This window comes from Heteronotia binoei, chromosome 6 (assembly GCF_032191835.1).
Source record: "Heteronotia binoei isolate CCM8104 ecotype False Entrance Well chromosome 6, APGP_CSIRO_Hbin_v1, whole genome shotgun sequence".
In the NCBI taxonomy this organism is placed as follows: domain Eukaryota; kingdom Metazoa; phylum Chordata; class Lepidosauria; order Squamata; family Gekkonidae; genus Heteronotia; species Heteronotia binoei.
Genome location: NC_083228.1, coordinates 31,577,117 through 31,603,777, shown reverse-complemented (window position 1 = coordinate 31,603,777; position 26,661 = coordinate 31,577,117). Strand labels below are relative to the sequence as shown.

Here is a 26,661-nt window from a genome sequence, read left to right as displayed (position 1 = left end):
ATTATTGGAATCTTGGAGCATGCTGTTGAAGAAGAACATCTCATTTCACATTTAGTGCCTGGTTGTCTGGATATGAAAATCCTACAGTGGCTCGCATTAATACAAGAATACAAGACCTAACAGGACTGGACGTATCCACAGCAGAGGAGCTTCAGGTGAGCTGAAAAATACAAATAAAAGCATGACCAGCCAAGCTAGCTGTGTCCATTGTGAGAGAATTTTTTAAACAGCCGCAATTCCCCACACTTATGGTTGTTAGAGCTCATCCCCCCGCTGATGTACTTAATATAATACCATTCTCTAGATGAGTAACCAGGTTAATCTAATCACTCCAAGACAAAATAGCTTTGTGGTATTTTAAAGGCTTACAGATTATGACATAGGCTTTTATGGACCTTTTCAGATAAATATGTTAGCTTTAGACTGTTTTCGTGTGTTAAATATCATACTATTCAAATATTTCAGGGTGTGGTATTTTGCGTTTTTGAGAAAAGATAAGATAGCAGGAATCCCAGTTCAAAAGTAGCTTTGAGAGAGAAGAATAAGCATGGAAAGGGTGATGTTAGACTTTCCCATTTTGCTGTCGCAAATTACAGTCCCTCCCATGACTTTTTTTCTGTTTATGATGTTGATGTGGAAATTTATGTGGGGACGTTGGGACCACAGCAGCGGCAGGCACGAAAAAGGTTGAATACACACTCTGCCCCTTCTCTGCCCAGAATTGCCTGCTTGCAGAGTGGCTTTTTTATTTCTTGCCAGTTGTTTCCTCCAATATTTCAACATGTAGTCAAAGGTCAGAAAAGAAATGCAGTTCAGGGTTTTCAGGTGAGTGAAAATAACATAGAAGGATTTTTAAAATGTTAAATCTGAAAACAGGGCCTGTCCACCTGTTGTCCTGCTTGCACGGCTCGGTTCAAATCAGTGGTGCTGTGAAAAAGCACGAGGATGCCTTGTCCTGTCAGTAGAACTTCGCTGTAGGTTAGAGGCAAAGACTTGCTCTCTCGTGGGTGGTTTATTGTATATTTGTGCTTCTTCCACCATAGGTAGCCAACTATGGCGTAGGAGGCCAGTACGAGCCTCATTTTGATTTTGGAAGGGTAAGTCTTTCTCTGTCCTGCCTTAGCAGCTTCACATGTGCTGTGTTTCTTTCTTCCAGGTAGCAAATTATGGAGTGGGAGGACAGTATGAGCCCCACTATGACTTTGCTCGGGCAAGTAAAGAGATGGGTGAACCAAAAGCCTGTGCTTTTCAGCCTGTGGCACAAGTGATTGATTTAGTGTTTCTGTTAAAATTCCGACTGCCAAGTCTTCTAATCTGTATGAATGGATAATGTTCTTCTAAACCACCATTTGAACAGTGAATCTAAAGAGTATAAGCAAGAAACAGCCAACAAAATAGTACACTGAGGATGCTGTTAATTAAAGGATAAAAGGTGTTCAGTAAAAATTGAGTTGCAGAATATTGTTGTGGTGGTGATCAAATAACCTTATGTTGGGAATGTCAACCACTTAGAGTGGGGTTTAGCTTTCTTTTTCCCAGAAAAAAGACTAGATAGCTTTTAGGTATCTGTGGGTAGGGACTGAAATCTCAGAAACTACAAAAAGGTTAAATCTGTTTTTAAGCTGTTGCACAAACAAAAGATCCAAATGAACTTGAAATGTCAGCTCTCATTGTCTGCTTGCATTTGTTTCTGGATGATGCACCTGAAATTCTGCAATGCAAATCTGCAAGGAATAAGACTGTTGAACTCAGATGGTGGTTTACAGGGCTCTTGTGCATTATTTCACTAATCTGCAATTAACACAACATAAGATCATGGGTGGTTTTTTTTTCTCACTCCCTTTGGTATTATTTCCCCCTAATGATTTTTTAAAAATTTTTTAGCTGGAATCAAAGAATGCTACAAAATATTAAGTTTTTATCTGTTTGCATGAATACAGTTTCTGTAGTGGTTTAACGTACAAAAGTAATATTCCACAGTATTATGTATGAGAGGCATTGGAGAGACTTTTCAAGTGCGTCCATGTGAAAACAATTAAGCTTGACCAGTAGGAAAAAGTTTGGCTTTTAATTCTAGGGATAAAAATGGATGTTCTTTTAGGAAAGCTTATTGTGAGCCTTGGCACCGATAGTTTAAGCTACAAAGGATATTTTAAAGGTTTTGGTTGTGTTAGGGTGCAGTTGATGGCCAGAAACAACTGCTGTTGTGTGTTTTTCTTTAAGGGGTTTGTAAGGTGAGTCCTCTGGCCTGTTAATGAATGAGACGGTGTTTCAGCATCAGAGAATCCTTGTGCCTTGGGAGCTTGCACTATTTGGGGAGGGGCTTGGCATGCAGAAGGTCCCAGGTTCAAGACCTGGCCTCTCCAGTTAAAAGCATCAGGTAGGAGGGGATGTGAAAGATCTCAGCCTGAGACCCAGGAGAGCTGCTGCTGGTCTGAGTAGACAACACCGGCTCTGATGTACCAAGGGTCTTATTCAGTATTTGTTCATGTATTTAAGGAGATGACTTGCTATAAACAGTGATAGCTGGTTCATTGTGATTATGAGTGCACGGACCACTTTATGGGCAGAGAGAGAGAGAGGAAAAGACCCTGTTCCATAGAATTATTGCTATAATCATATTTATTTTAAACATTTATCCTTTGATTTTAAATACTGTATCCATCTAAAATCACAAAAGAGCAGTAAGATAAAAAGGGTCCTTCTACTTTTGCATGGACATCTTTCAGCCAAATATTTCAAATCAGGAAACTATTTCTCATAGACTGGCAAAGCACTCCTATACGGTTGGCCTTAGACAACTTCCTAAAGCTTTTGAGGGTAGGCTGCTGTGGCTTTGGGGTAAGACACATGGCACCAAGTAACATCTCATTTTCAGGCTTGAACTGGCAGTTAGTAAAGCTGAACCTGTCCTGGAATGGCCTCCCCTGACACACTGCAGGATGTGCCAGACTGTGACAGTTGAATTAGGCCTCAGTAACAACTTCAGACTAAAGCTCATTCCTATTGACTCATTCCATAGGCCCTGACCTGGATCGCCCAGGCTAGCCTGATCTCATCAGCTCTCAGAAGCTAAGCAGGGTTGGCTCCTAGTGAGTATTTTGGTGGGAGACCACCAAGGAATACCAGGGTCATGATGCAGAGGCAGGCAAAAGCAAACCACCTCTGAACGTCTCTTGCCTTGAAAACACCACTAGGGCATCACCACAACTCAGCTGTGACTTGGCAGCACTTTCCACTACCATGACAGACAGACAGACAGACAGACAGACAGACAGACAGATAGATAGAAAATAAATAGGCAAATTTAAAACTAATTTATAGTGTAGAAATACAGATCACAAATTCCACTCTTCTAAGCACATTAGCTTCCATATGTGTTTAGAAGGTTGTGATACTGTTTAGGGTTGCCCCTAGTATTGAAAGGAATCCAAATTGTTCAGACAGCATCGGTGTTGCAAAATTGAACCTCAGATGTATCTTCTACTGAGTAGAACGAGCATGAGGAAGTTGAATGCAAGCCATCTGAAAGCCATGGACTTATAATACTCTTAGAAAGAATTCTTCATGTGACTTTAAAGAAATCCTCTTTAACTCATAATTGTTAGTCTAGGAAAGGAAAGGTCCCCTGTATAAGCACCAGTTGTTTCCGACTCTGGGGTGACATTGCTTTCACGTTTTCACAGCAGACTTTTTATGGGGTGGTTTGCCATTGCCTTCCCCAGTCTTTTACACTTTCCCCCAGCAAGCTGGGTATTCATTTGACCGACCTCAGAAGGATGGAAGGCTGAGTCAACCTTGAGCCAGCTACCTTAATCCAGCTTCCGCCAGAATCGAACTCAGGTCGTGAGCAGAGAGTTCAGACCACAGTACTGCAGTACTACAGCTTTACCACTCTGTGCTACAGGGCCGCTTGTTAGTCTAGAGGCCTGTTCAAATGTTCGGCAGAAGAAATCTCAACAGGGAGAGGGTCTTGTGTCTCATTCTTCCCTGCTTCCCCAGTCAGTGGATTTAATCCAGACTGTATTCCATTTATTTGACATTCTTAGAAAGGAATGTGAGCAAAATGGGTCAACTCTATATAATACCAGGGTTGGCATTTCTCTCCAGTTAGTAATGTCTGAATAGGCATCAGATGCATGCTTCGTGTTGGACTTTCTGCATCATCTTCTCCGAATGCTGAAATGACTGATCATTTGACTTAACGGAGAAAATTTTGATTCTTTTTCCATAACATCTTCTAACTGCTTTCCATTTCATAACTTCTGGAAATGATATTGTTTACGAACGTGCGTATCACTTGTATAGTCAACCTTCCTTTTGTTTTTTGTTTTTTATTCAGAAAGATGAACCAGATGCCTTTAAAGAGCTAGGTACAGGCAACAGAATTGCTACGTGGCTATTCTATGTAAGTAAGATGCATTTTCGTGCTGGGTGTTGTAATGTGGAATTAATAATGAATATTAAGACCCTTTACATTGTGTGCCATTTTGTGTTTATGGCATCCTAGTTCTTTAGATTTTTTTTAAAAAATAAATTGATCAAAGAAACTTCATAGCTCAGGAGGAACAGCTGGACTTGAGTCCAGGAGCGCCTGAGAGACCAACATGATTTTGTGGGTATGAGATTTTGGGAGCCAGAGATGATCTGACAAGGGAAGCATTAATCTTCAAAAGCTTATACCCCCAAAATCTTGCAGTTCTTTCAGGTGCTCCAGGACTCAAATTAACTGTTCTACTGCAGACCAATGTGGCCAGTTTGGTGTAGTGGTTAAGTTCTTATCTGCGAGAACTGGGTTTGATTCCTCTCTCCTCCACTTGCAGCTACAGGAATAGCTTTGGGTCAGCCATAGCTCTAGCAGGGCTGTCCTTGAAAGGGCAGCTTCTGGGAGAGCTCTCTCAGCCCGACCTACCTCACAGGCAATGTTTCCTCTAAGCTGTGGAGTCTTGTGAGCAAAAATTCTACTTTGTGAGTTACTGGCATTAAAGTTATGAGCTGGTGCATAAATTAGTTTTTCCTGAGCTGAAACAAGAACGTGTGAGCTGGAAGCTAAAAAATTGTGAGCTAGCTCACACTAACTCAGCTTAGAGGGAACACTGGTCCCTTTATACCTTCTCTGGAAGGCTCAGAGACTGTTCAGTCAGTCTGTACCAGCCATCTCTTTAGAATTTAGGCTGCCTAACAGCTTAGTTACTGGGGCCAAAAATGACTCTTGTCCTCAGTGAGCTGATGGTGGAGGTTGTGGTCCCCTTCCAGCACAGTTCCCTAATGGAATCATGCAGGGCAAGCAGAAAGCATTTGAGAGGGAGAAGTAGAGCACAGAATATGCTTTCCTCTTGTGTCCTTCCCATAGACAAGAATGTCAGTTGTGCCTGTCCTGAAGTATTTTGTGATATCTAGCATGAAGATGTTCTTGTGTTTCTTTGGTCTGCCTTAATTTTTCAAAATTTCTGCAGCAAAGAGAATGTGATTTCTGCAAACTGCAATAGTGGCCCATGCTTGGCAATACACAGCAGACTGTTTTTCAGTAGTACTGTTGATCTTTCTGGGATTAGTATTTGATCCTGGCCACACTTTGGTAACCTTATGAATCACGTCTTGCTTTTTTGCAGATGAGCGATGTGGCCGCAGGGGGAGCAACTGTATTCCCTGAAGTAGGAGCTAGTGTTTGGCCGAGGAAAGTAAGTAGAATTGTGTACCATTTCTTCTTTCCTGAAAATCTAGTCTGGGTTATATTTTTTTTTGAAACTGACATGAAATACTACAAAACTGCCCAACAGGTAGAGGGAAGTTTATACATTTGTACACTAGCTCTGCAATCCAAAGAAAGCTTTCCTGGGGATAGGCCCCACTGAATAGATGTTAGTATGACACTGAGTAGATGGGTTTAGGGCTGTTCTCTATGGGTACTTGATTATAATCAGGAGGATAAGAAATATGGATGGCCACAGCTGTGCTAAAGTATACTGTAAGGCTTCCAGTGCAGATTTTTGGAAGCAGGCATGAATTCCTGCGAATGACAAAAATCCTCTTTAAAGGATTGCAGTATTTTTTGCCTTAAGCAATTCCAAGAAAAGTCTGAATGTCTGAGCAATTTGTAAGTGTCCGGTTTTTGTCCCTCTTCCTCTGTATGTCTCTTTTTTATTTTTTTGTCTTAATATTGAGTTGCCAAACCCCTTTTTCCTTTCAGTGAGATCCAAATGAAAACAAATTCTAATGGGAAGTGCAAAATGAAATGTTGCAAAAAAAATTCTTTTTGAGGTGGGGGGGTGCTTATTTGAAATTTTAGAGACACTGTTGGCAGTCTGGGATTGCAAAATTCTTGGGTTTTATAGGGCAGAACCCCTTGTAATATAACACAGGATGTTATTTTCCCCAAATGATGATACTGGCTGGGTGGTAGATTAATTAGTACAGGGTCTTTGTGGCTTATAGGGCTGAAATGTACCGAATGACTGGAAGTGAAGTAAGGAGGTAGTAGGAGTTGAGTAGCTTTGTATTAACACTGTGAACTTCCAGGGTTGTTCTCTGTGTTTCATTGCCATAAAGGCAAAGGCTAAGAAAGGGAGGAGGTGAATGTAGCATTCAGAAGCCCTTGGAAACCGCAGCAGATGGCAACCATCAGTGGTTTTGCAACTTCCCTTTGGCTGTTGTCCATAGGGCAACATGCCTTAGCTGTGCATTTTTAGAAGTGAAAATCAAGGAAGAATAAGTTGATACTTCTTTGTATTTTGCCAGGGGACAGCTGTATTTTGGTACAACCTTTTTCCAAGTGGTGAAGGAGACTACAGCACAAGGCATGCTGCCTGCCCAGTACTAGTTGGAAACAAATGGGGTATGTATGTATTCCCCACCTCCTCTTAAGCTTTTTCTGTCTTATGATAGGAAACTTGAGATTTGAGAGAGGAATCATAGCTGACGCATTATTAAGCACATTTCTGTATGTAACATAATGGAAATAAAATAAATTCAAAAGCAATAGTAGGAAAAAAGTGGGGAACAAGGTATATAGGGGGAGTAGTTTTTGTGACCTTTTAGATCTCAGAACATTTTGCAATAACTTCTGTCAAGTGATCTCAGTCAGAAACTTATCTCCCACTCTGGACAAAAAGCCCTGGACCAAATTTGTCCAGGCTGGGAGTTAGAGAAATTCCTGATTGAGATCCCCTGATGAAGTTCACCGCAAAACACCTTGGGATCTTACAGGTCAAATAAACCACACTCCCATGAACCTTGTCCCCTCCCCCTTTTCCCTCCTACTTAACAATGCAGCCTTGTTTTCTTCCCAAAAAGAAATAACCCAGTAGAAGGAGGGATTTTGTGGTATAATACCTAAAATGATGAAATGGGGAGTGAAATGTACTGGGTTCGAAGCATGAGGACGCTCAGGAGATAGTGAATTCAGCTCTTTAATCAGTGATTCAGCATAGTGAGATAGGAACAGAACTGGCTGGCAGGACCAATGGCCCTGCTTATATGCATGCAAATAACCCCACCCAAAAACCCATTACACACAACTATAGGTTAATAGCTGGCCCAACGATCCCTGATAGGCCTCCTTCCTGAATCCAGGTGGCTATCGTTTTAGGGTTGCAAGCCCGGCCAAGTCTCTGTTGGCCCCAAGGCCAAACTCCAGTCTCAATACATAACAGGGGAAAAGGAAAGGAAAGGTCCCCTGTGCAAGCACCAGTCGTTTCCGACTCTGGGGTGACGTTGCTTTCACATTTTCACAGCAGACTTTTTACAGGGTGGTTTGCCTTCCCCAGTCATCTACACTTTCCCCCCAGCAAGCTGGGTACTCATTTGACCGACCTCGGAAGGGTGGAAGGCTGAGTCAACCTCAAGCCGGCTGCCCGAATCCAGCTTCCTCCGGAATCGAACTCAGGTCATGAGCAGAGAGTTCAGACCACAGTACTGCAGTACTGCTGCTTTACCACTCTGCGCCATGGGGCCGCTGTACATAACAGGGAGGGAGAGATAAAAAACATGTTGGGCTAGCAGCAAGCCATGCCTGTGAGCTATGATATCATTTAATGTAGGCTGGTGGAGGTTGGCAGATGTCAGTGAAAACACAGATTATGTATGGATGCTAAATTGATTCACACTCATTTTTGATGAGATTTATCATATCAAGATCAGGATAGATTTCTGCAAATCATTCCAGCATCTAAACAATCTTTTATGAAAGGCTTACTGATAAATATTGATTGCATTTAGTTGGGCTAACTATCTTCAGGGGTTTGTTTGTTTGTTTTTGCAGTATCTAATAAGTGGATCCATGAACGTGGGCAAGAATTTCGAAGACCGTGCTCTTTATCGGAGTTTGAATGATATGGACCTGTCTTTTGTGCTTCCTTTTGTGCCAGCTTCATTTCCCTTCCACATTGCCTTGATTAACTCTGACAGTTTACATTAATACCCCCGTTCAAGTTTTGTCCCCAGTGCCATCCAGTACTTCATTTATGGACAAATACCTTCTCCTTTTAAAAAAGAGTTTTGCTAATATACCAAGTTACATGTTTATAGAGAGTGAAAGAGACTATATTTGATTTTTATCGTCTGCGTTGTCATGACCAAAAATCTTCTATACAGACACTATAAATTTCATTTTGCTGGTGGTAGAATGAATATGGAAAATATATCATCAAACAAGGACTTTTGTTTGCTTGGAAGATAATATTGTATCTGTGTTTTCTACTCTAATATCCAGATGTTCATTGCTCTTCCTCCTTTTTTTTGGCAATGCTTGACCACTGCTATAAAACTGTGGACAGAGACTCCAAGCCATGACTCATGAATATTAGTGGCAAAAGTTCCCACTGAATGCAGAGATAATAGGAGATGGTCATAGATGGCAATTCTTTTGCAGTAAGATATTGCCTTAAAATGGTCTATTTTTGGTTTGTTTTTTCTAGTGCTATGGAAATTCAGACACAACTGTCTTCCTTTTTAAATATCTGAACCTGGCTGGTAACCCTAAAGAATGAGCCGGTAGTCCTAGAAGTAATGGTGGTTTTAACAGTATTGTAGAAATTGCAGTAATATACTTATGCAATTACTATGTACATGAAAACAGGTCAACAAAATTAATGACTGGTGTTCCAGGTATGATTCATTTTTAATTGCATAATGGTTCAAGTTTGTCCTTTTAAAAAAATCATTGCTGCTTTCATTGTTTTTTATTCAGTAATAACCCCATGGAGAGACATAAATCATGGTGCCTTAGAATGGAAGTCTGAACTTTTAGAACCATTTGTATGATGAGAAAATGCACAGTTTTGTTCCCAAAATGTCAAACTTTGTTTCCCAACTGAGATGTTTTGTGACAAAGATGATATATTTATAATACTAAATCTTTTGAAAACTGTTGGGTTTTGTTTTGTGTTACATGGATATGTTGTGAATCCTGACTGTGTTCTGACTGTGTTGCTGCCCTTTTAAACTTGAGTTGTGTTCATGCAGGGTTTTTTTTTAAACTCTAGGCACACAGCATTTTGAAGATATATTTCTATAATTTCCATTTTGTTTCATGAATATTTTGCCATAAGAAAGCTGAATAAGAGACTTCCTTTGGAATGCCTGGTATTTAATGCTTTGTCTCAAATGCAGCCAAAGAAGAATTTTTTTGAGCTATGTCTAATGGATGGAAATATGACCAATATGGATGGTTGGGAATTCAACATATAAATAAGTTGGCTCTTAGCAATATTTTATCCAGCATTTCAGAGGAAGAAGAAGATGATGATGATATTGGATTTATATCCCACCCTAAACTCTGAATCTCAGAGTCTCAGGGCAGCTCACAATTTTCTTTACCTCCCCCCCCCCCCCCGCAAAAGACACCCTGTGAAGTAGGTGGGGCTGGGAGGGCTCTCACAGCAGCTGCCCTTTCAAGGACAACCTTTGCCAGAGCCATTCCAGCAGGTGCAAGTGGAGGAGTGGGGAATCAAACCCGGTTCTCCCAGATAAGAGTCCGCACACTTAATCACTACACCAAACTGGCTCTAAGAAATAACCTGTTTGTACTGGATCACCGAGAAGGTAGACAGATGCTTCTGATTCCACCGAACTACTTGTTGTGAGGCCTAGCTAGCTCTAAAGATTCTTCCAGGAGCAATAAATACCTTCTTGGCACCTCCATGCTACAGTCACATAGAAGTCTGGTCATGCTTTCCGAAATTCTGTTCACTTGCATTTTTAGTTAGTACAAATTTGAAAAAAGGAGACGCCTTGATCACATAGAATACTTTTACACCACAATAAAGGCCAGGACTGAGGGAGAAAACAGTCAGATGTAAAGAAAGTGCAGGTGACTCAGCTCAACTGCAAGGTGAATCAGATTTGTTCTTGCTCTGTAGTTAAAACGACAGATCTGTAAACAGCAAGTCAAATGCTGGCTTACTCATAATCTTGTACCCTTTTGTCAGGCTATTACCCCATTTAGTTTGAAAAGCTCAATGTGGGCATTTTCACATTTAACTGCTAGTCCCTTAGAAGTAGGGTTGCCAAGTCCAATTCAAGAAATAGCTGGGGACTTTGGGCGCGGAGCCAGGAGACATTAGGGGTGGAGCCAAGATCAAGGCTATGACAAGCATAATTAAACTCCAAAGGGAGTTCTGGCCATCACATTTAAAGGGACAGCACACCTTTTCAATGCCTTCTTTCCATAGGAAATAATGAAGGATAAGGGCACCTCTTTTGGGGCTCATAGAATTAGACCCCCTGGTCCAATCTTTTTGAAACTTGGGGGGTATTTTGGGAGAGGCACTAGATGCTATACTGAAAATTTGGTGCCTCTACCCCAAAAATAGGCCCCCCCAGAGCCCCAGATACCCATGGATCAATTCTCCATGATTTTCTATGGGAATAAATCTCCGCAGGGAATAATAGAGTTCCCAGCAGACATTTCCCTCCCCTTCCCCCGCTTTCTGACAGACCCTGAAGTGGGGGAGGGCCTCCAAACCGGGGGATCCCCTGCCCCCACCTGGGATTGGCAACCCTACTTAGAAGAGACCTGTGGCGCAGAGTGTTAAAGCTGCAGTACTGCAGTCCTATGCTCTGCTCACAACCTGAGTTCAATCCCCAGTGGAAGCTGGGTTTTCAGGTAGCTGGCTCAAGACTGACTCAGCCTTTCATCCTTCCGAGGTCGGTAAAATGAGTAACCAGCTTGCTGGGGGGAAAGTGTAGATGACTGGGGAAGGCAATGGCAAACCACCCTGTAAAAAGTCTGCCGTGAAAACATTGACAGTTGGAAACAACTAGTGCTTTGCACAGGGGGACCTTTCTTTTTCCTTTCCCTTAGAAGAAGAGAAGAAGAGATTGAATTTCTACCCTGCCCCTTCACTTGGAGCCTCAGAGCAGCTTGCAGTCTCCTTCCCTTTGTCTCCCCACAACAGACACCCCATGAGGTAGGTGGGGCTGAGAGAACTGCTCTTGATAGAACAGCTCTGAGAAAATTGTGAATGACTCAAAGTCAGACCAGCAGCTGCATGTGGAAGAGTGTGGAATCAAACCCAGTTCTCTATATTAGAGTTCATCACTCTTAACCATTACACCAAACTGTCTTATTGTTTAAAGTGGAAAACTTTTTAGTACAAAATCAATCTGGCTAATGGGGTATTTGTGTGTGTGTGTGTTCTTGGTGACGTCGCCAGAGGATAACTGGTCACACTACAGCTAGCAGTTGCTGGAGTTGTGTGGCTTCTTTTGTAATGCTGGAACCTCTCTCTCTCTCTCTCTCTCTCTCTGTATTTTTGTATTTTTATGTGTGTGTCTGCACCTGGAAGTCCTGGCAACCTCTGGTGACTGACCCCTACTGGGGTATGGAGGATATTCAGAGAGGTGGCTGAATAGAGCCTGCCCTCCCAACTTTGTTATTTTAAGGAGGTCTCCCATCCAAATACTTGCCATAGTTGGCCCTGCTCAGCTTCCAAGATCTGACAAGATCAGGCTTGCCTGGGCTATCCAGGTTGGAACCTCTCTTGAAAGAAGCAGAAGAATATCCAGTACGAAATTTAGATGGTACTGATAGTACTAGAATTGGGGAAACTACCATAGCCTTATATGACACTGAGTCAAGCAATGGTCCAGCAAACCCAGACCTTTCTAGCATGACTGGCAGTGTCTCAAGTGTATGAATCTTTCCCAGCTGTGCTAAGGCTGATAGAGAAAGAAAGCTACTGTGGTGTATCCTAAAGACTGAACCCAGAAAAATTCTATCTGTGAATTCAAATTACTTTCTAACCTGTCTCTGAAGATGGTCGCTGCAATTCAGGCACTTATTTTGGGGTACACGATACTGAACTGCATGAGTGTATACAAGATGACTTCTATTACTTACAATAGAGGAAATTGATTTAATTGAGGCGTGTCCACAAACATTTCTGTAACATTTAGATGCATCTTTTAAGTGAAAACTGCTTAGCATAATAACTGAAGCAAAAGTACTTCAGTTTATTTTTTATTTACTTAACTGTCTTGTGGAGTAGGTTTTCCAAAGAGCATGCATAGTCTGGGAAAGAGTATTTGGAAGAGTGATTCTTGCAGCAGTGATCCCACTGAGCGGATGCTACTGTCATGAATTCCCACTACGACAGGTGCTTTATCCTTAGCACCTTGTCTATCCGTCCATTGAAGTTGCTTTTTGATACTGTTTACTGTTCTAATGCATTTTATTTGCTGGTAAATACCTCGTTAAAACTTTTTTTTCCCTGAAAAGAAAGGCTTGTGGAAAAAAACAATGACAAAATAGATTTTTCCTTGGATTCAATGGTGGCAGTTAAAAATGGTATTCATTAAATTGGTGTAGTGGTTAAGTGTGCGGACTCTTATCTGGGATAACCGGGTTTGATTCCCCACTCCTCCACTTGCACCTGCTAGAATGGCCTTGGGTCAGCCATAGCCTGGCAGAGGTTGTCCTTGAAAGGGCAGCTGCTGTGAGAGCCCCTCTCCAGCCCCACCCACCTCACAGGGTGTCTGTTGTGGGGGGAGGAAGGTAAAGGAGATTGTGAGCCGCTCTGAGACTCTTCGGAGTGGAGGGCAGGATATAAATTACCCTTCTGTTCATAGAAGCTTCTTTCCATGAGTGGAAGAGCATTTTTGGATCCAACCTGTAGCTTTCAAACCACCATTTAAAAAGCAAGGCACTTGAAGTGTTGTAGTCGAGGTGCAAGCAATGCTTAATGAGTTATGTTTCTTGAACAATACATATGACTGAATGCTTTGATTTCAAAATTTTCTCTTGTGTTGCCAGAGTAAGTTACAACCATTATTGTCCCCTGTGTGGACAAAGGCAGCATCCTTTCTCCCTATTTCTTAAAAAACACTGGATTTGTGTGAAGACGCAAGAAAGACAGAGACCACCTGGACTGGAGCGTGGGATCCTCTGTGGACGGGTTAGCTTGTTTCTATCTCGCTCCAGTGGCACAGCAGAAGGCTCCCTTAAATAAAACCCCACTAGGTGGAAACTGTAGAGAAGACTGAAGGGCTACAGTGCAAAAAACAGCATGGTGCCATGGGTGGAATATTGGGCTCGAATCTGGCTCGAATCATCACTCTGCTACAAACAAAGCCCTGAATATGAGCCATGTATGGTGGAGGGGAAGCAAGCAGAAAGGTTTCTTAGCTAAGGTAGCCATGCAGAAATTGTGTTCTTTGACTAGTGACTTTGATTTTCTCCTAAATATACATGCACAGTTTCCCCCTTAATTATTTGTTGAAAGGAAATATTTCATTGCTTTGTTGTTCACAGCTGATTTTTCATCGCACTACTATATTGTTTAGGATTACAGAATATTTCAGATTTCTAAGAGATGCTATACGATTTCAGGAGGTAGGCACTAAGCATTTTTACAACCCTGTTCTTACTGATTTACTTGCTCTTTTATTGCTTAGGAAGACAAAGCGAATAATTCCCACGTTTGAATAAATGAAATTTAAGGCAGTACTTTCCTGTTCATGCAAGAATTCACTTTAATGACTCCCTTCTGAAAACCTCTCAGTTCTGCTGCTAATCTGATACTTCATAGCTCTGAAGGGAGAGAAGATTTCCACATGGTACTACAACTCCCCTTTTCACTGCAGTATTTTTAGAAGAGCTAGAAGACTGCAGATTTATACCTTGCCCTTCTCTCTGAATCAGAGACTTAGAGTGGCTTACAATCTCCTATATCTTCTCCCCCCCACACACAACAGACACCCTGTGGGGCTGAGAGAGCTCTCACAGCAGCTGCCCTTTCAAGGACAACTCCTGCGAGAACTGTAGCTAACCCAAGGCCATTCCAACAGCTGTAAGTGAGGAGTGGGGAATCAAACCCAGTTCTTCCGCACACTTAACCACTACACCAAACTGGCTCTATTTTGGTGATGCTGTCCTCAATGAAGATGCATACTTCTATATTCATTGAAGTCAGTGGGTTTAGAAGTGTGCTACTCTGCTGAGAGTTGCCTGTATTTCCTATGACTCTTCAAGGAGTTCTCAGGTTTGCTTCCCTCCTGCCAGAGCTCAGCTCTTCTGTGAATTTCTGTGTGAAGCATGAATGACAGCTATTATGGTCCCACAATAACTGTTATTTGAGAAACCACCTTACTGTATTACTTTTTGTAATAAAATTTTAACATCAGAAAAAATACAGCCCCCAGGCTTTAATAAAAACCACTGCCATTAAATGGGGAGAATCAGCTATGCTGAACTGTGTTTCTCCCACACACACACACACACACACACACACTGCTTTTTTTTCATTCATAAGAATTTGTCTTGTCTCTTGAGATTAAGCTGTGCAGAATTTTGTTTTTATGCAGTATATGTGAAGCTTCAGAAGATGGTGTATTGTGGATTGTTTTATCTGTTCTTAAAATTCTGGCGGAAGGTTTATGCTGTGTTGTTTGGAGGGCTTTGGTGGTAAGCAAATTAAGACAAAGTTTGTACAATCGAACTGAGTGTTTGGAAGTTGGTTGGGCTACTTTCATGGGTTTGATGTCAATGGCACTGAATCCTTGGATTGAATTTTCAATTAAAAACGAATATTGGCTGTGCTTGGATTCTGAAGTCAGGGAGGAAGAAAGTGAAAGCGTTGTGTGCCCCTCCCCCCCATTTGCAATGTGGCCTTTGCTAAGCCTGCTGAAACCCGCTAATCTGGAAATGCGCAATCTCCCCTGGTATGTGCTGCCTGGGATCTGTCAGACTTTAAACAAAGCCCTGTAGCATAATTTCACACATTACAATTCCAGCTGTTCACTTGGGAACTCCACCCAGTTGCAGCTCTCTGAGGAACGTAATTTTATGATGTCATGTGTTTCCCCATAGTCAAACTAGGCTTCCTTTTCCTTTCCTTTCCTTTCCTTTCCTTTCCTTTCCTTTCCTTTCCTTTCCTTTCCTTTCCTTTCCTTTCCTTTCCTTTCCTTTCCTTTCCTTTCCTTTTCCTTCTTTCCTCTTTCCTTCTTTCCTTCCCTCCTTCTTCCTTTCTTTCCTTTCTTTCTTTCTTTCTTCCTTTCTTTCTTTCTTTCTTTCTTTCTTTTCTTTCTTTCTTTCTTTCTTTCTTTCTTTCTTTCTTTCTTTCTTTCTTTCTTTCTTTCTTTCTTTCTCCTACCTTCCTACCTACCTAAAATGTGGGGAAGACTTCTTCAGAACTGAAGCTGTAATGGAGTATGTCACACATCGTGATAGAGGGTAGCAAAGAAGGGATCATGGGTAAAATGGGTCAAAGTGGATGTAGTGGAAAGGCTTAAAAGGTTTTGAAAGATGAGGTGTTCTTTGAGGACAGTTTTGAGAAAGTTGAGCACAGGCATGAGAATGGAAAGTTTGGGATGTGGAGCTCAAGTTAAAGAGGGAGAGAGAGTCCTTCCACTTGGCTACTTATTCTTTGTTCCTCTGCCCAGGAATTCCATTCTCTGACTGACGCTTCAGGGGCAGCAACAAGAAATGGTTAGGGGAGGCAGTAGTGATGGGTTGGGTGGTGCCAGTGTGGAGTCTGGTGCTTCCCCTGCTTATCTGTGAATATCAATTTCAAACAACACAAAAGCTAAGTGTGTTAAAATTCAGAAATGCCTCAAAACCAGGCTCAAGTTTTGAACTGATGGCTAAATTGACCAAATGGTTTGCAGGGAGGGGTGTTGTCTTTTGCTGTGTTCATAAAGTCTGAATACCTGTATCTAGTACCTTCATTGCATGCATACAGAGTAAGAACCCATGTTCTTGAAAATCTGGGATACTGCCTGTTTTACAATAGTTACGTTGTATGAGTATCAAAATTGTGGAATGTTGTACTTCTGAAGTAAAGCAAAATGGTCAAAATGGGTGATTTTTATATGCTCTCAACCTAACTTACCTCACAGGATTGTTGTGAGGATAAGATGGAGGAGGGAAGAACTGTGTAAGCTTTGGGCTCCCACTGGGGAGAAAGGCAAGGAAGAAATGAGAGAAAAATAAATCTGAAGGAAACGTAACATGAAGCAGCCTGTCAGGGAGGCCCATCATTGGTCTGTCTCGCTCAATATTGTTTAATCTGACTGGCAGCAGCTCTCTAGCAGAGAAGAGCCTTTCACAGCATCTGCTGCTTGAGATCCCTGAACTGAAGATGCCTTGGACTGAATCCAGGACTTCTCCTCATTCATGACACAGGACAGAGCCTCAGCACTTGGTGAGCCTCTCCAGCAAAGCAGTGTTTCAATGTCATTCTCGGGTTGAGTTAATAATGCTCCGAAATAATAGCAAGCAACAGAGTTTGCTGCGATGGATTTAAACTATAAAGCCACCCGATTTCTCTGCAAGTAGCAGGAAGTGCTTTGCATCAGTGCCTTGGAAATGAAAGTCTGATGAATTCAAGGACATATGAAAGAGATGCAACTGTGCTTGCCAAGCCAGCAGAGGGAGGTGGTGCACCGTGGTTTTCAGTTTCATTCGCTGCGTGTGTTTTTTTTCAGCGGCAGTGGAGCTGTGAATTTTTGTTATGCATCTTTGAATTCTTGGAAAGGCAATTGCCCATCATCTTGGTTTTAGAGCAGGCAGTATATATGCACCGTTTTCCTGTTTAAGAAACCTAGCTACGAATCTTACTTACTTTTGACTTCTCAAAGCAGAAGGGGGGAAATGTCTTAAGCACATAAAGGCAGCTGCTGCTATGATCCATGCACGATAAACTAATGAGCAATAAAAACAGCAATTATTTCTATTGCTTTTCCTTTACAGGTTTGATACTGTCTCCTGGAGACTTGGTGGGATTCTTCAACTATATGGGTGTTAGCTAGTTTAGCAAAAGCTATGCTGATGGCCATTTACTGCTGTTAGAAATGGTATCTGTTCCTTCATTTCAGCCGAAGCATACATAATTACATCTAGCCTTCTATTTCATGGCCATCAAATTATGCTATTTACAATGCTTTTTCTTCATAACCACAACCGAAACCAGCAGAAATCTTACATTTCCTGAAGTGACCAGGAGGCCAAGACACATTATGCTAGAAGAGAAACTTATTTAAAGTACTACAGCTGTTTATTTTGACTGGGTATATTCATTCCACTGTTTACATCACAGCATTTTAAAAGCATATCACTTTCTCCTAGCAACGGTCCAAGAAGTTAATTTGACCCAAGATCATGTGCACAGGAATTATTTTCTTTCACTAAGGTTCAGTGATAAGTTCAAATAAATTGCATGTCCTGCTCCTCATCTGCAAGAAATTAAAAGAATATACCGTTTCCAAAGAAAATTTGAAGAAATAGATGCTGAATTCAAGAACCGGCCATTACTAGTCATTTAAAATTTGCCAGCAGAATACAGTTCCAAAGGTGTCTTCATTAGATAATTATCAAACATTTGTGGAAGACACAACCCTTTCAAACTGCAAAGCTCCAACTTTGTAATCTAAGTCACATTGAATTAAAGCAACTCTCCTTGTAATCATCTTGCTCATCTCTAACATGATTCAAGGTCTCCGTGAAGACACCTTTGTATTATACTTGTTTATTAATTGTGGGCTATGGGCTTTTCTGTACCTCTTACTTCATATTTTTTGGTTCAAATGATTCCTTCCATTTTGCTTTTAACTGATCCCAGACATCTGTGAGCTCTTTTGTAACATTTGCAATGGTCAAGACCGACACACAAATTCCTAGATACAGACCGATTCGCACTTGCCTTACGCCACTCTCACGTTCATCTTCTCTGCACGGCTTTCTTCCCATTTCCCACTATCTGCCCTATCGTCGTTTTCGCACAGCAAACAGAAACCACTAAAAACCAGTTTCTGTTTGCTGCACGAAAATGCCAACCCTTGCTGCAGCCCCGGGGCAGATAATGGGAAATCGGAAGAAAGATGTGGTGAGAAGACAAACATGAGAGCAGCATAAGGTGAGTGTGAAATCGGTCACAGTCTCTATCCAGGAAAAGCACCAGGAGTGAGAACTCCTTGCTGTATGTTGTCATAAGCAAATTGATCCTGAGTCGTACTAACATCTTTCTTTTTTAAACGCCCTGCTCCTTTTGCTTTCCAAAGAGAGAGGCATTTTGTGAAGAACTTTTAACCACCGGAGTAACAAAGCAGATTTTGGCAGATATAACTATTTCTCATTTGACACTTTGCAAATTAAGCATTTCTTTTAAACAGGCTGTTACTGAAAGGCCAATCGGAAACTAGGTTCAATACAGTTATTCTGACATTTGACACATCTAGTTTTCAAGACTGGCAGCCGGATCCAATGATAGTAAGTGTGCAAAGGACAGCAGGTTGTAATCTAAGTCACATTGAATTAAAGCAACTCTCCTTGTAATCATTTGGAATTATTTCTGAGTTAACACCATTAGCAGCTATAATCCTAAACATGCTTAAAAACTGAAAATAAATTCCACTGAATCCGGATTGCATTTCTGTGTCCACCTGGCTGTTTTGCTTCTCTGTCACTTTCAAACTGGAGCGGTGTTGTTTGGAGTGTCCACGTGGCATTGTCCGCCAATGATACACTTGCCAGGTTTCCCCTGATTTGCTCAGTCATTCCTTTGCTACATTCCTTCTTGAAAGGAAGCAGGTTTGCATGCTGGGAAGGGAAACCTTTTTAGAACCTCGCAGCCTTACAGTGCCATTTAAACTTCCATCTTCCCCGGCAGCCATTTCTGACTCCGCAGCACCACTGGAGACTTTTTGCCATCTTTTTTTTAAATGTTATTTTATTATATCAACTTTCTTTTATTATATCAAAAAAAGATAGGGGGAGAGGCCAATAGCCAGTGAGTGATAACGTACCATTTTTTTTTTTTAAGAAAGCTGACAAAAAAGCCGTCCCATGGCACAGGGGTGTGGGATGGTGACAAAAAGGGGATGACCAAGGAAAGTGCAAAGAAAGTTTTCATGTAGACATTCCACTGCTGTTGCAAATGCCTTTGCATTTGCAGGAGTAATGAAATGGCTGATATATCTGGATCAAGGCATAAGAAATGTGTGGTTAGGAAAAGTAAGAATCTCATGTAAGCCAATTATAACCAAGTAAAGTCCGTCCTTTCCTTTCCTTCTGACCTCTGTCCTCAGCAGCTCTCTTCCACTGAATTCTGGGCTTCTGTTCATGGAAGCAAATCCAATTTGTTGCAATAGTTTGACCTGGTCAAAACCAGCTGACCTACGTCCACTTACTGATGATGGAAGATCTTGCTTACCAACAGAGACCCACAGTCAAGAGAGATGTGTGCCTCAGCATCTTGAGATGCACAAGTAGATGCAGTGTTATCGGATATGACAGGGGACTACTCACCTGAGGTCCACACAGAGCACTTAAATAGGGGGAGAGGCCAACAGCCAGTGAGTGATAACCTACCATTCCTATTGCTAAACTTGAAGATGAGGTGGGCTGAACAGCCTTAGGAGGCACCAAAGTACTTCCTCACCTTCACAGTTCTGTATTCAAGATCTGGAAACTGATAGTGTCAGGTTCATGTTGTTCCTCCAGCCGTCCTGTTACAAAACGTGCCTTCTTGCATTTTGCATTTAATCTCTCTTGCATTCATTGTTCACTCCCACTGTGGAGTTCATTTTAAGATGAAAAGTTTTAAATTGGAAGGAACTCACAAGGGTGAAGTGTCTTCCTATTAAAAAAATATAATACTAACTTGTTTAAACATAAATGCAAAAAAAGCACTGTATTGGGGTTTTGTTTTGTTTTTTGAAATCTTAAATTTGATTTGGAATGTATGCTTGAACTGGGGATGTTCAAGTACTGTATCCATAGATGGTAACAGGGCTTTTTTGAGCAGAATGCAGTTCTAGCTGGCTTGGTGTTAGAGGGTGTTGCCTAATATGCAAATACTTCTCTTTTTTCTATAAAATCCATATGTGAAACAATGGTGACATCATGGGGTGTAGCCTAATATGCAAATGAGTTCCTGCTGGGCTATTTCTACAAAAAGCCTTCCATGGTAATATAGGTAGACTTGCTGGCCTATTTTATCATTTTGCTATTAAAAAAATTAAGCAAAATATTTCTCAGATAACCATTTTTGTGGGTTTACACCTCAATCCTATGCATATTTGTTGTTCAAGAGTAAGTCTCCTGCGTCCAAATGGGAATTATTCCCAAGTGATTGTTGCATTGGACTGCGGGCAGAGCCAATTTATATAAAACAGATAATTTTTAATGTTTATGTACTGCTGCTGTGCAAAGAAGCCAATATCAGTTCAGTTTCATTAAGGGCAACTTCTGTTACTTCTGAATGAAAATAGCTAAGACTGGTTCATCTTCCAGGACTTAATTCATTCTTAGCTTAATGTGCCACGTCTTCAGCCTGGAAACTTCTATTTTAGAAATCACAGTCAGGAAAAAGGTCACAGAGAATGCTGTCCAGAGAATGCTAGGCGTGTCTACATAATTCAAGAGAGTTTATTGCTTGCTTATGCACTGAAGTCCAGCTAAGATCAAACACACCTAACTAAACTCCAAGATTGTATCCAGAATTATACCTCTGTCCAGGCTGCATTTTGCGCAGGAGCTCACCGGAGTGGAGCTCAGAACTTCTAAATTTCATTGTGCTCTTTCTTACAACCCCCCACACTCCCCAAAAAATACTTGCTTCTGGGCTCCATTGTTCAAAACCCCTGTGAGAATTTTGCTGAACTCTAAGATTTGAAAAACTTTCTAATATTTCCTCCAAAAAAATAACCAAAACATATAAACCAGACAGCTGGAAAACTTCCTCATGCCACTGTGGCCAAATAGGAGAAAGTCATTTAAAAAGTATGATGGGAGTAAGGTTTTATTATGTCAATTTTGATACAAGAAGCATTTTAAGGTAGATGCTGAGCTGATATAATTTAGTACACCTTCCGGTGATGTCAGGGATGTGTGGCGTATGCAAATGAGTTGTGCTAATGAGCTCCAGCATCTCTTTTTCTACAAAATGACCCCTGCCTCTATTTGTGTCCTTCAGGCTGGAAAAACAGATGCATAGCGTTGCAAAGTGAAAGCAGTTTTGTTTCCCCATTGCTGTGAGGCTGATTTTCCACTTCTAGGGAAAAGGAGATAAATGTTTCTAACATCCAAGGGAATGGGAGAAAAACTGTCTGTTCCTTATTGCAAGCTAGAAAATGTCATCCCATTAATGGGTCCATGTCTCAAATGGTAGTTCCAGTTGGCAGCCCTTGACAAGACCATTCACTCATTATGCTAAGCTATTAACATTTGTAATGGGCGCGGGTAGGGTGGATCTCAAATCTTTCTAAGACAGATAAGACACTCAGACTGTGTCCACATGGGGATTTTCCCCTTCTTGAGATGCAGAAAGCCCCTGAATTAAATAGGAGTCTCAACACAATGTCATATTCATTCTGAGCACAATTCAGGCTTCCCAGGACTTGCCCCTTTAAACCAGATCAGAGGAAAACTTCCTTTGATCCTGTTCAACATGCACCCTCCTTGAGGTGGGGGACTGAGCTATGCACTGTCTGTGCACACACCCTTTTGGCCTCAATATCTGCTGATACTGAATCACTCTGTCCCCTTGCTGCCTCACCCTTCCAATTACCAGGGAAACTGAATGCAGACAGCAAGGCACCAGAATAATTGTGCAATAGGCAGAAACCATGAGCAGACAAGACAGATCTTTCTGCATACCTGAGAAAAGGATGGCAGAGAGATCTGCAATAAGAAGCTTTGTGGGTACAAAAACCTCCAAAATAATAGAAGCAGCATCAACGCCTTTAAGCAACAGATGCCCTCTGCAGTGTCCACTGTGGGGGTTTCTAGGCACCCACACTAGCATTGCCAGTTAAAGCCTTGGATTTGGTTAGGAAAAGGGGAGGGGCAGGGTTGTTTCCAGGGCTTTTTTGACATTTAAGGGAGGACTTATCCGGGCTAGCCCCAGCAACAACCAGAAGGTGACATGATACCACATGATTTCCATGGCTTATGCTTATGCTGGTGTAGCTCTTATTACTGTTGAGCAGCAGTCATCCAAGGTACTGGAGCCACCACCCTCAACGCTTGCTCAATCTACCACAAAAATCATGAACCATCCACAGTCACCAGCCTCCTGTCAATGTCAATTAGCCCTTTTCTTCCACCATCTCTGTGTGAATTATCCACACCCATCCACTTTCCTTCAAAAGTCTGATCTCACTGACCACTCTTTTCCTTGCCCTTCAGTCCCACTTAGAGACCTGACCTTCCATAAGGACACCCCCCCCCCCGAGTGCTGAGGTCTGAGCATGGAGACTAACAACAGGAAGACCCAGGTTAATAAGCCCCACTCTGGCATGGAAGTTGCCAAGTGACTTTGGGCCAATCACTCTCTCAGCCAATGCATCCTGCACAGTCATTGAGCAGACAAAAACATAGATAGGAAGAATGACATTTGCAAACTGATTTGGGTCCCCATTTGGAGAGTAAAGCAAGATAAAAAAGGTAAAAGTAGTCCCCTGTGCAAGCGCCAGTCGTTTTCGAGTCTGGGGTGACGTTGCTTTCACAATGTTTTCACGGGAGACTTTATGGGGTGGTTTGCCATTGCCTTCCCTAGTCATCTACACTTTCCCCCCAGCAAGCTGGGTACTCATTTTACCGACCTCAGAAGGATGCAAGGCTGAGTCAACCTCGAGCCGGCTACCTGAATCAGCTTTCGCTGGGATCGAACTCAGGTCGTGAGCAGAGTGCTCCGACTGTAGTACTGCAGCTTTACCACTCTGCGCCACGGGGCTCTTTAAAGCAAGATACAGGTGCTTTAAAAACCGCTGCAACAAAATCTCATTGTCGTTAATCCAAATCTCAAGTCTGATCTCACTGATCAGTCCTTAAGATTTACTCACTCACTCTTGAGTCTCACTCAAAGCTCTTGCTTTAACTTAGTCTCCAACTGTACTCCTGCTCTTGCATGTCATTCCTCCCCCAACACAAATACTCAGCATCTTCCCTCTCCCCAACAACCAGGGGTGGAATTCTAGCAGGATCTCCTTTGCATATTAGGCCACACACCCCTGATGTAGCCAATCCTCCAAGAGCTTACAAAAAAGAGCCTTGTAAGCTCTTGGAGGATTGATTACATCAGGGGTGTGTGCAGGGCCAGTGCGTGGGAGTAGGCGAAGTAGGCAGTTGCCTAGGGCGCCACCTGGCCTAGGGGGTACCACTGGGTGCCCTTTACCCTCCCCGACACATGACTATGGCTCCTGACCTCTTCCATCACCAAGCTGCCCTCGACAAAGCCATGCCACCCCCCTTGGCACACAACTCTTGGCACATAGGCTCTGACTTCACTTGATCAGTTCTGGACCACGTGGCATACAAAAAAACACTGAATGCTATAGGTATGCTCTTGATTAAGACATAAGGCTATAGAACAAGAGGCCTCAAGAATATCTCTAAGCCTTTGTCACTTCACTAAATTTCCTTCTGGTCCAGCATTGTTCTATTGTTTTATTCTGTTCTGTATTATGAGTCAATATGTGTACTTACCTTACTGACCTCTGAAGAAGACCATTTTAGGTCGAAACGTGTCAGGTCAAGTTGAGTGGGTTCCCATTGAGGTTTTATGATTTTACATAGGATAGTCCCTTAAATGGTTTTAGCTTTCAACAATAACTTCATGTATGTTGATTTATTATTTTTTTCACACTTTGTTTTTAATGTTCGGCCCTTCAATTGCATATTAACCTTTTAGGTCCAGAGGAGGTTTGCCATTGCCTGCCTCTGCAGGACTTCCTTCCTGGGACTTCCTTGGTGGTCTCCTATCGAAGTACTAACCAAGACTGACCCTGTTTAACTTCCAAGATCTGATAAGATAGAGCTAGCCCAGACTAGCCAGGTCGGGTCATCTGTGTAAGGATTTTGTATAAGGATCTATACAGGTATTTTGAAAGCAACTGCAACCTAGTCTGCTACGCAAGGAGATGACTCAGCTAACATATATTTTAGAAACAAACAGGATAGCATGACTCTTGAACCTGATTTCCTTGGTCTCAGCATTTGCTGATAATGGGTCCTCAAAATAAAAGCCGGAGGGCAAGGGACAGAGGCACTCCCTTATCTGCTGCGTGTTCAGCTCAAATGGATATGATAACTGTTTAAAACAGCAATCTGGGGAGGGACATATGAAAAGGAATGCTTTTACCAGGACACCAGTAGTAAAAAGGTCCCTTACTACTGATACTTCTGCGTTTGTGTTTTTCATGAAGAGAACTGAAAGTTTTACTTACTGGAAAACAGCAGGCTCGAGGAAGCCTATTAAAAGATACCATCTGGGTCTTCTGCCTGGGTCCTGCAGAAAAGGAGAGGTACACAGAAACAGACAGGGTAGTCCTATGAGATAGAGAGAAGAACCTGATTTTTGAATGTCATTCAAGGGCATCAGGGGTGGGTGGGAATTCTATATGGTTTTCTCTCTAAAGTGTTTTCAGGGGCCCCTGGCAACAGCACTGTGGAAATCTCTTGTAGAGGGACTGATTGCAGGAACTGTTTCTGTGCTGCGGCACTCTCTTGGAATGTGTGGAAATAATAAAAGGTACTTCTGAGCATGTGCTGTGTGTTTTGCTCCCCATTAAATAGAAGAAAGCCCAGCAGGAATTCATTTGCATATCAGACCACACCCACTGACATCACCAATGTTTCACAAAGGGCTTTTTTGTAGGAAAAACTGGCAGGAACTCATTTGCATGTTAGGCCACACCCCCTGGTGCTGAGCCAGTTGGAACTGCGTGTGTAACAGACTAGGTTGCAGTTGCTTTCAAAATGCCTGTATAGATCCTTATACAAAATCCTTACACAGATGACCCGACCTGGCTAGTCTGGGCTAGCAGGTTACCACCCACCAAGCTTCAACAGGGTCCCTGAAGAATCCACAGTGGTTGGGTAGACTCATATAGATGTAAGTGGTCCTTATGGTATAGTCAGTCCCAACTATAATCAGAAAACTCGGCATAAGAAGACAGGGATTTAGGCCTTTTCTTGCCCAGCCTGATTCTTGGAAGGCAGTTTATGCCAGGTGCCCCAGTAAGGCTACCATGGTGCATCTGGCAACTCCATTATGAGGATATAATTTCTGATGAAAAGCAGAAGTGACATAATAGGATGCTCTAGGGTTTCCCCCAAAATACTATGTGATGTCATGCACCAGCACTAGGGTTCCCATTCCCCAGGCCAGGGCAGGGGATCCCTTACTTTTGGGGGCTTCTGCCCACTGCCAGCCAGGTGGTTAGTGGGAGAAACCCCCCCCCCAACAGTAATGTCCCTGATACGATTGCATCACATGGAAGTGTGGCAGCAACTCCATAAGGAGCTCAACAGGTTTATTTACTTATTAAACAACTTGGCCCTAGAAGCCTTAACTGCAGCAACTCCAGCAGATATAGGGTTTCTATTCCCCAGGTCCCAGTGAGGAATCACACTTCTATGTGATGTCCACATCACAGAACTCCACTTGACTCCCGGAAGGCTCCCTCCTACCCCTTGCCAGGATGTAATCGGGACTTGGCAACCCTAAGCAGACATCTTAACAACACAGCTTCTTCTTCCCAGACACCACCAGGAGGCGAAAGAACTCTCCTCCAAACAATCACTCTGCCTTAACTGTATTAACTGTATTCTCCCTTGTTGCCAGCTCTGGGTGGGGAATATCTGAAGATTTGGTGGGGGTAGAGCCTGGGGAGGCAAGATTTAGGGAGGAATATCAGCAGGTTAAAATGCCATAATTAGAGCAGCCATTTTCTCCAGGGGAACTGACCACAGTCCTCTCAAGATCAATCGTATTAGTGGGAGATCTCCAGGCCTCACATGAAGGTTGGTAATCCTTTCTATAACTCTTTACTACATTCCACAGAAGCCTAAAACAGGCCAATATCCATGACCTGGGCTGTGGTCAGTTAGAGGGCAATATGCTTCATCTTTTGAAATATACACCAACAGTGTCCCCACTGCATTTGGACACTTCTGAACACAACTAGTACTATCTCAGAACTGGAGTTATGAGCCAATGAGACACGAGAATTTCATTGTATGTTGCTGCTGCACAAATGTGTTATTCTGTACACTTTGTGATTGTGGCCACGTGTGTGCATTTCCCCCCCCTCAGTGATTTTCCTACTGCAGCCGGTTTTTCCTATTCTGTATAAGTGAATGGAGCAAAGGAAAAACTAGGAGGATGTTGTGTCTTGCAATTAGGTCCCTGAAATTACAACACAGTGCGGCTACGCATGCTG

The 26,661-nt window shown here is 42.3% G+C and overlaps 1 protein-coding gene across 6 annotated transcripts in view; it reads left to right on the top strand.

Moving 5' to 3' along the window:
- The window catches only part of P4HA1 (prolyl 4-hydroxylase subunit alpha 1), a 31,339-nt gene extending 21,973 nt beyond the window's left edge, over positions 1-9,366 (top strand). For 3 of the 6 annotated variants that reach the window (XM_060241214.1, XM_060241218.1, XM_060241213.1), the window contains 6 exons: positions 56-155; positions 1,044-1,097; positions 4,343-4,408; positions 5,613-5,681; positions 6,739-6,835; positions 8,261-9,366. In XM_060241214.1, coding sequence (XP_060097197.1) covers positions 56-155; positions 1,044-1,097; positions 4,343-4,408; positions 5,613-5,681; positions 6,739-6,835; positions 8,261-8,331 — 457 coding nt within the window. In that variant the 3' untranslated portion in view covers positions 8,332-9,366. Of the gene's footprint in view, positions 1-55; positions 156-1,043; positions 1,098-1,156; positions 1,215-4,342; positions 4,409-5,612; positions 5,682-6,738; positions 6,836-8,260 lie in introns of all 6 variants that reach the window. The other 3 variants (XM_060241217.1, XM_060241215.1, XM_060241216.1) reach the window with 2 other exon arrangements.
- The last annotated feature ends 17,295 nt before the right edge of the window (positions 9,367-26,661 follow it).